At 36.9% G+C, this 9,520-nt stretch overlaps 1 protein-coding gene and 1 pseudogene across 1 annotated transcript in view; one reads left to right on the forward strand and one right to left on the reverse strand.

The window, feature by feature from the left end:
- The window catches only part of GOLPH3L (golgi phosphoprotein 3 like), a 46,900-nt gene extending 38,492 nt beyond the window's left edge, over positions 1-8,408 (reverse strand). The window contains exons 1-2 of the mRNA XM_005677661.3: positions 8,207-8,408; positions 5,944-6,150 (exon numbers count right to left, since the gene is read on the reverse strand). Of these exons, the coding sequence (XP_005677718.1) occupies positions 5,944-6,126 (183 nt within the window). The 5' untranslated portion in view covers positions 6,127-6,150; positions 8,207-8,408. The remainder of the gene's footprint in view (positions 1-5,943; positions 6,151-8,206) is intronic.
- LOC102184771 lies at positions 1,022-1,981 on the forward strand (annotated as a pseudogene).

Below are 9,520 nucleotides of genomic sequence, written 5' to 3' on the forward strand. Positions count from 1 at the left end.
GTTTTTGTTCTTTTCTAATATTCAGCACTTGTCATATATGAGATATTCAATAGATTTCTGGTGACTAAACGAATGAATGAAAATATATTTCCAGGGGACCGTCTTGTGGTTCAGTGGTTCAGTGCAAGGCAAGGGATACCAGTTTGATCCCTGGCCAGGAAGATTCCACATGCCCCAGGGCAACTAAGCCTGTGCATCACAACTACTGAAGCCTGCGTGCCTAGAGGCCTTGTTCAGCAAGAAGAGAAGCCACCACAATAAGACTGCACACTGCAACTAGAGAGTAACCCCTTCCTCCCACTTTCAGCTCTCTGTAACCAGACAAAGCCCATGTGCAGCAACAAAGACATAGCACAACCAAAAAGAAATAAAAATTTTAAAAAGAAAACACATTTTCATAATACCAGTGAACAATACTGTCAATTTTTACTCCAGTGAGATGAGAAATATGGTGAAAAGCTTTTATGTTACATTGCACAGTTGTTGTTGTTCAGTCAGTCACGTCTGACTCTGCAACACCATGGGCTGCAGCACGCCAGGTCTCCCTGTCCCTCACCATCTCCTGGAGTTTGCCCAAGCTCATGTCCACTGAATCAGTGATGCCATCCAACCATCTCAGCCTCTGTTGCCCTCTTCTCCCTCTGCCTTCAGTACTTTCCAGCATCAGGATCTTTTATAATGAGTCCACTCTTCGCATCAGGTAGCCAGATTATTGGAGCTTCAGCTTCAGCATCAGTTCTTCCAATGAGTATTCAGGGTTGATTTCCTTTAGGACCGACTGGTTTGATGTCCTTGCAGTCCAAGTGACTCTCAAGAGTCTTCTCTGGCACCACAGTTTGAAAACATCAATTATTTGGTGCTCTGCCTTCTTTATGGTTCAACTCTCACTACATGACTACATGACTACCGGAAAGACCATACAGCCTTGACTACATGGATCTTTGTTGGCAAGGTGATGTCTTTGCTTTATAATACACTGTCTAAATTTGTCATAGCTTTCCTTCCAAGAAGCAATTGTCTTCTAATTTCATGGCTGCTATCACCATTGCAGTTGATTTTAGAGTGCATATAAGTACTCAATAAATGGCATTATTAAGATAGAGTTTTGCAAGGAAGGGAAGAGGGTTAAAAAACACTATCCAAAAGATTATGACCAAAAGTCAAAAGCATTAGTAGGTTCATGCTTCTTATAGGTGACTTAGTTATAAAGGTTTTCATAAATGAGAAATTTAAAATATACTAGCAATTTAATTAAAGCATTAGGTGCGGCAGCGGAGTCAGCATCAGCTGCAGCGGGAGACTTTGGCACGATGTTTCACACCATCTTGCTGGTACAGCCTACCAAGAGGCCAGAAGGCAGAACTTACGCTGACTATGAATCTGTGAATGAGTGTATGGAAGGCGTTTGTAAAATGTATGAAGTACATCTGAACAGAATGAATCCCAACAGCCCCTCTATCACATATGATATCAGTCAGTTGTTTGATTTTATTGATGACCTGGCAGGCCTCAGCTGCCCTATTTACCAAGCTGATACCCAGACATACCAGCCTTATAACAAAGATTGGATTAAAGAGATCTACGTGCTCCTTCGTCAACAGGCCCAACAGGCTGGGAAATAATTGAGTCTGGAAGCATTAGGGGAATGGGAGTGGGCTTGGAACACAGGTGTATGCAGTGTGCTGTAGTGGAAGTTTTGTATTATAGTTATCCTGTTTCCATTTTGGTATACCCTAGCCAGAATTCAATGTATTAGATAAAATGTGATGATCTTGCTCAATCTGAAAACCCCTTTGCACCTCCCCTTTTTTTTACTTAAACATTTTTATGATGATTTAGATGGAAGTTGGTTTTTGTCAGTTAACTTTGGTTCCAGTACCTCAAACCGTTCATACCTGCTTTATAACATCCACCGTACTAATCCTCCTTCAAATTGGGGTGGGGAGTGGAGGCGCAGTTTAGTTACATCCTTAAGATAAAGTCTTGGTGAAAAACAAATAAATGTTCTTTAGTTATATTTTTCAAAAAAAAAAAAAAGAAAGCATTAGCTGTCCATAAATCAATATTAGTATCTATAAAAAAACTTTTAATAAAGGCGATAATGACAAACAGGATCTTGATTTCAACAGGAAGTAAACCTATTTTATTGTGGTCACGCTGGTAACTCAAGTTTAATTTTCTCAGTTAAGCTTAGTGTTATTGAACCGAGGAAACATCTAATTGTAAATGTATTTGAAAGGTTAGACTCTTCAACACATATTTAAATTTCCTGATTATTTCACAGGACAGTGAAGCTTAATATTTTAAACCAGTCTATGGCAGCTACTCCTCAGAAGAATTTTGAGAAAGTATGACAGTAATATTTCACAAGCAATTGGACTATAAGACCTACTATAATTTCTTTCTAGGCCTACAATTCTTGAAATATTAGTCTCATTATGTTATTTTCTTACAGCTTTTTAAAATATAATCTAAAAAAGTTACAGCATTAGGTTCTACACTGAAAATTTAATGGAAATCTTCAGCAAAAGTTAACTTTGGGATGCAAAGGTTAACATTTAAGAATTTTTTTTTTGACATGTCACAAACAAATGATGTAAAAACACGAAATTACACATATACTAAAACATATACTCAAAACATATTTTCCAAAGAAAATAGAGCAAAAATATTCTCCAACTAGACCCAAAAATGAAATGGATGTTGCTGTTTTCATTAGGCTGATTCCCTTTTACTTAAAGGAGAGTCTACAAGTCTTGCCTGGCACTCAAAATCATTTCTACTCTGATCTGAAGCTAATTTGTCAATTTTGAGAAAAGAATGAGATCACTGTTTTCTAAGAATACCACCTGCTTCAGTCATGCTGTTTTGGGTTGTAGTTTTAGCAGCTAAGTGGTGTCTGACTCTTTCGCGACCCCATGTACTGTAGCCCGCCAGGCTTCTCTGTCCATAGAACTTTCCTGGCAAGAATACTGGAGTAGGTTGCTATTTCCTTCTCCAGGGGATCTTCCCAACCCAGGGACTGAATCCATGTCTCCTGCATTGCAGGCAGATTCTTTACCACTGAGTCACCAGGGAAGTACATATTTTAGTCATACTGGTACTCAATTATCTCCCAGATTCATAAAGCTCAAGATACCATTGCTAACTTATCCAGAAGCTGAGTTCCGTTCTCTCCATTTATGTAAATCTATGGGCTTCCTCGATAGCTCAGTAGATAAAGAATCTGCCTGCAATGCAGGAGACATAGGAGTCTGGGTTTGATCTCTGGGTTGGGAAGATCCCCTAGAGAAGGAAATGGCACTATTCTTGCCTAAAAAATCCCATAGACAGAGGAACCTGGCAGGTTATAGTCCAATGGGTCTCAAAGAGTCAGACAACTAAGTGTACAAACATAACACCTATTCTTAAAGATCCAGCTAGTTTCACTGCCTTTTGTTCTTCCCCCAATTATTCCAACCTATGATGATCCTTCCTCTCTCCAACTTCCTCTGCACTTACTGTTCTAACATGGAAAAACTTGGTGTTTTTAAATTGTTGTTTACTTTAAAAATCTTTTGAATTGTGAAATATAATGCACACAGAACAGAGTACACAAAAGTGAAACACTCAATGATTTATCCCTAGGTGAATATCTATGAAATTTTCTCCAAGTAGAGAATCAGAAAACTGTTAGAAAAGCCCCTTCATGCTCTTTTCTAATCACTAACACTACCTCCTTCTCTACTTCTCACAAAAAGGTAACCACTATCCTAACAAATATGGTAATCCCCTTTTCTGTATAATTTTACCACCTAAATATGCAACCCCAAGCACCATAGCTTAGTTTATTTTATATTTACCTTACTATCTGTATAATGCTATGCCATGCTTAATTGCTCAGTCGTGTCTGACTCTCTGCGACCCTGTGGACTATAGCCCACCGGGTTCCTCTGTCCATGGGGTTTTCCAGGCAAAAATACTGGAGTGGGTTGCCATTTCCTACTTCAGGGGCTCTTCCCAACCCAAGGATCAAACCGCGCCTCCTGCACTGACAGGCAGATTCTTTACCACTAGCACCACCTGGGAAGCCCTGTATAATGCTAAGCGCATTAAATGTTAATTAAATAAATCAACAAGTGGTTTGAAAGATAAGAAAACAAGTTGAGCTGGAAATCAATGTAATATTTTTAGAGCTAGTTATGCTACTGGCATTTTGGAACAACTATTACAACTTTAATAAATCAGAAAGTTAGACTTCTATTTTTGTATGCCTGAGGATTTATCATTTCTCATTCTTTTTGGGTCAACTGAAAGCTAAAAATTTATCAACTATCCCCCAAAATAAAATTAGAACAATTCAAAAGGTGGATATTATCTACCCATCTTTGTACAGTGTTTTACCAGTATATCTAACACCTACTATGATCATCTCTCTAAACAAGCTTCTTTATTTTTTTATCCTATTTCCTTAAGTTTATATTAACTATTATAAACTCAGAAACACAAGTTTCTGTGTCCAAAAGACAAATCCAAAGTAAGTTTCGCTACAGAACCAAAGCAAAAATTCTAGTATCTAGATTCAGCAGGAAATTAATCATTCCTATTCAAAACTAAACCAAACAAAACAGCTTTTTATATCTAAGTTCTTCTTTTATAGTCAGTGAATGTTTCTGAGGCACTGTGTAAACATCTCAAAGTCTTTATACCACCTAATCTTCAGACCTACTCTGACTCTGTCTTAGCGAGTCAGTTTCGCTTTTTCATTTATTTAACTTTTATAAAACTAGAGCCTCACCAACCTTCTCAGCAAACAGGAAAATATACTTGTAGGCAAGATTTCCTGGTATGTTTGTGTCTTGGCCAAGTACATATGGGCATGTCTCTAGTATTAGTTTTAACAATACACAGGCTATAATGTCTATAATGTCTTGTAATCTTGTTCAAGTTGGTAATTTGACGTGACAAAAAACAGAAGAGGGAAAAGTAATAGAGAAAAAAAATAAAATAGTATAATACAAAGTAAAACAAGGGTATTCTCAAGTTGAGGAGTCAGTGTAGTAAAGAAGAGATATTACTAGATGTATGTAGCCAATTCATTTCTATCTAAGGACAATTATCAAAGCCACATTTAGTGTTTTTTAAATATAAAGTAACATTTAAATTTGATGTTTTCAAAACTGAGGGCAATAATAAATATGCCTTTTTTGTATATACCAAAGTCTTCTTGAAAAGGAAGTAGATTGTTTAAAATATTACTTACATTATCTTTATAACCTCTTCATAAGGGAGGAAAGTGAAGGGAAAACACAATAAATAGTTAAATCACAAATGAAGGATAATGTATACTACTAGTAGAAAAGCGAAAAAAATATTTGATTATATCACAAGACTTGCTATCTCAAAACTAACCTCATTATAAAATAAATGTTCTATTAATAAGGGAAAAATTAGAAAAAAAGAGAAAGCTGCAATTAATTTTAAAATATTTTCTAAAATAATCTTCATCAATTGTTGATCTTTAACTTCTAAAGATCCACAGAATGGAAGTTATTCTTACTGTATTATAAGAAACCTACCCATTATTTATTTTTGTAAGCAGCTAACCACGCATGTTCCTTGTCTTTTCATTTAAAAGACTTTTCTCCCTAAAGCTCAAGAAGACTTCAATGTGTGTGGGTCCCCTTTCTTAGTTTAGTAAGAGGTCATTTCACCATCAATCTCACTTGGGTACACTGTGTCTTAAAATTTTGGAGTAATTCTGTAATTACACTTCAAGCGATTATACTTCTGGATTTTACCTTCCAAGAATCAGCCATCCTCCCAGACTTCCCCATGCCCCAGATGGCTGAAGCACAATTCTAAGGCCAGTTTAGCATTAATGAAAATATTTTATCAGATACTTCTTAAAAACATTCCAATATCTAAGTCTTTGAGACAGCCAAGCAAACCGAACTGCATTACCTCTTTATCTTTTAGTCCCAGGAGCAATACTTCTTCCATAAGGGTGAGGCGGATATCCTTAGAGTCTCCAATGTCCTCATTGTCTTGATTTCGGTCTTGATTCATATCTTCCTCACTTTCTACCTTCTTTTCCGAATTCTTCCCTACTTCAGTACGACGGGCCCGGTGAGTTAAGGTGGTCATTCTCACCTGTTTCTGGAGAGGGCGCTGAAAAAATATATGTATGCTTGTATAAATAAACATCTAAATATTAATGCATGCATACTAAAAATGTATACAGATAAGAAATATTTACAAACTTAAATGAGAAAGGAAGGAAGGAGTAACGACCAGAAAAAATTAGGTAGATAACACAGTATCTTTTCCAAAGTATAACAAGTTGAACTGCACTGGAAGCACTGACAAGAAATCCAATCAGTAATTCTAAAGACCAGGAGAAATGATATTGTTTTTTAAGCCTGCTGATTTCTTGTGCATAGCCTATAACCTAGGAGGGAATTTCCATTATTGTGATTCCCTTCACAAAATGGATTCTCCACAAGTTAAATAATATGGAACAGCAAAAAAATGTGAGCATCCAGCTTCAAAGAGCATACAGTAATCTATATATAATTTCTAAAAATATTCAACGATGCATTATAAAACACAAAAATTAGTAAAAAAAAAAAAATTAAGAAAAACTAAATAGAAATACATGTTCTAATACTTCCTTCCCAAACCCAAATGACTCATTTCAAGCAACCACTTTGGAGATCATCAGTCTAGAGAATAACACTCAGAATATCATGTATTGCATTTCCATATAGCTAAAAACTTTCATCTCTATTCTTAGGCTAATCATCTTGCAAATACATAAACAGGTGACAACAAAAAGTACCGGCAAGAGAATGTTAAAAGATTAGCAAATTCTTTCTCAAATACAAAAAAATCAGCCTTTTTATATCATGCACTATAGGTTTTTGCTTTTTTGCCTTTTCATACTGTTCATGGAGTTCATTTGGCCACCTGATGTGAAGAGCTGACTCACTGGAAAAGACCCTGATGGTGGGAAAGATTGAGGGCAAGAGGAGAAGGGGCCACAGAGAATTAGATGGTTGGATGGCATCACTGACTCAACAGACATGAGTTTGAGCAAACTCCAGGAGATGGTGAAGGGCAGGGAAGTGTGGTGTGGTGCAGTTTATGGGATCGCAAAGAGCTGGACACGACTGAACGACTGACAACAGCAGCCGTTTTAAAAATCTACAGTCAAGAAAAATTCCACTATCATGTGTGATAAAGTTTAAAGTTAGCATACTTCACATCAACCTAAATGCCAGTTCTTAAGGTGAAGTACAATAAGTATTTTAAACCAGCAATTATTGAAAAGAGTAGCTTTTTCAAGGTCAAAAGAGCACATTCAAGAGCCTCTGTGACTGGATCTCATTCTATCTTCTAGCAATATTTCCCATTATCCCAAATGTACTGTTAAGCCATTTCACAAACATGTCATGCCTTCCTTTGTAGAGGATGGAGTTCTCTCCCCCTTCCCTTCCTCTCTAAATTCTACTAATTCTTTGAAGTGTTACTGAGGACCCACTGTAAAGTCTTCAGGGAATCTGCTTTTCCATTACCCAGTGTCCCATGGCTAGGTCTTTCTCTCAGCTGTACTTTCAAACAACTTTATTTATACTTACTTCCTTTAAAGTATTTATTATAGTCTTTCTTTTGGTATGGCTGTCTCTCAACTGTAAACTTCTTGAGGGCAGGGATATTGTCTTCTTGGGTTTTTATATTCTCCATAGCAACTAACACAAATGTCTTTAACGTTGTAACTGCTCGACAAATATATACTGATTAAAATGAATACTCAGAAACACATGAGAACATTTAAAACATAAATAAAGTGACTTACAAAAGATTCTTTGTTCAAGGCTGTATTTCAAATAATTCTTGGTGGGAGGCAGGCGTAGGAGTGAAAAAAGAAGAGAACCATGAAATAAATGCTTCTGGGCACTAACCCTATCTTGCACTGTGAATAGGGCTTATTTTCTAATCCAATCCAAGAAACTTAGTCTCTTCAGGGCGGAAAAAAAAAAAAAGGAGTGGGGATTTTCTTTGAAGAATTAATCATCCCTGGACATTTACTAGTTAAAAAGCCTATTAAAAAACAAACAGAAAAACCGATGGCCCCCAAATTAATTATGAACCTCCTTCTCTCCATAAAGTAAAATATTTGGAGAGATTTTTTTTGGACGTTAGATGTATTTCCCCCGTTGCTTACCTGACGTTACTCCTGGGTTACAGCCAAACGCAGGTTGCAGCTTGCGCTCTATTTTATGGGGACATTTGTCCCCACCCCCACCAACTACCCCCGTCCTGCTACGTGAAAAACTTCTCAGCCACGCAGAGAGAACAAACTTCCTGATCCTTTGATGCAGAGAAGGAATAACACATCAGCTTCCTCAGGATCACTAGGCAACCTACCTTGGTGTTTCTTCATTGGACCAATCAGAAACCTCCGAGGTTGAGTTCAGCCAATTAGAGCTTGCGAGGGGAGGCTCTCCCCCCAGCTATTGTGTTGCGCTCCAGACAAACACGACCAAAAGGAGGCAGGTTTGGGTTTAACCTGACAGCTGGTCAATCCAATGAAAGAAACTTGGTAGCGAGAGGAAAGAGGGCTGCGATCCCCACCCCCATTAAACTGGCCAATCAAAGCGTTTAGTGAGCTATCACCAGCTTCCGATCTACAAAGGTTTTTGTTGGGCAATCTCAGTGTAGCAGGTGTGTTCTGTAGCAGTGTATACTGGGACAATTAGGTGAGATGAGTTGGGATCCAATAAAGCTAAGAATACATAAACATTTAAAAATTGGTTGTTTTCGACAATTAGCTTATCCCTAACTTTCCTGTTCCAGAAAAACCCGATCTGGGTCAGTTTGTGGACGTTTATTTGGTTTACATTAAACAGGATAGGCACATTTCTACCACAGCATTCATACTAACATTTCCCATTACTGTTTCTCACTGGCAAGTTCATGGATAATGTATATTTTTTTAGAATATGGCTGCTGAAAATGCAAGAGGCAAACAGACTAAGTTTTAAGCCTTCCTTTTCTAGAGCACAGGAAATACTAAAGTCTAGAACCGGGTCCCAGGTTTCTCACTGAAGGCACAATATCTTTCGCATTACCATCCAAAAGTTCTAGGAAGTGTGCTCAACTCTTGAAAAAAATATCACCAAAATGATTTCAAAATTAGTGCCTAAACATTTTCTACTATTTAAATAAAAAGTAGAAGCCATGAAAGAGTCTAGATGCTGAACAGTATTTTATTTATGCTGCCAAAAATGCTAGATTTTAAAATCAGTCATTTTGTCCTGTAAAAATTATTTAAAAAGGTAAAATACCAATTTTAAATTGTACATTATATATTATCATGTTAATACACTGTGTCAAAGTACTGAAGACATTGTTTTAATTAGACAATTAACAGCGTGTTAAACTGTAGTTTTAACAGGTAAAAAGTAAATTTCTAGAAAAATTTAATACAAAAATAAACATCATTTACTTCAAAAAATGGCTTTTAGAGGGCCTTAAA

Source organism: Capra hircus, chromosome 3 (assembly GCF_001704415.2).
Source record: "Capra hircus breed San Clemente chromosome 3, ASM170441v1, whole genome shotgun sequence".
Lineage (NCBI taxonomy): Eukaryota > Metazoa > Chordata > Mammalia > Artiodactyla > Bovidae > Capra > Capra hircus.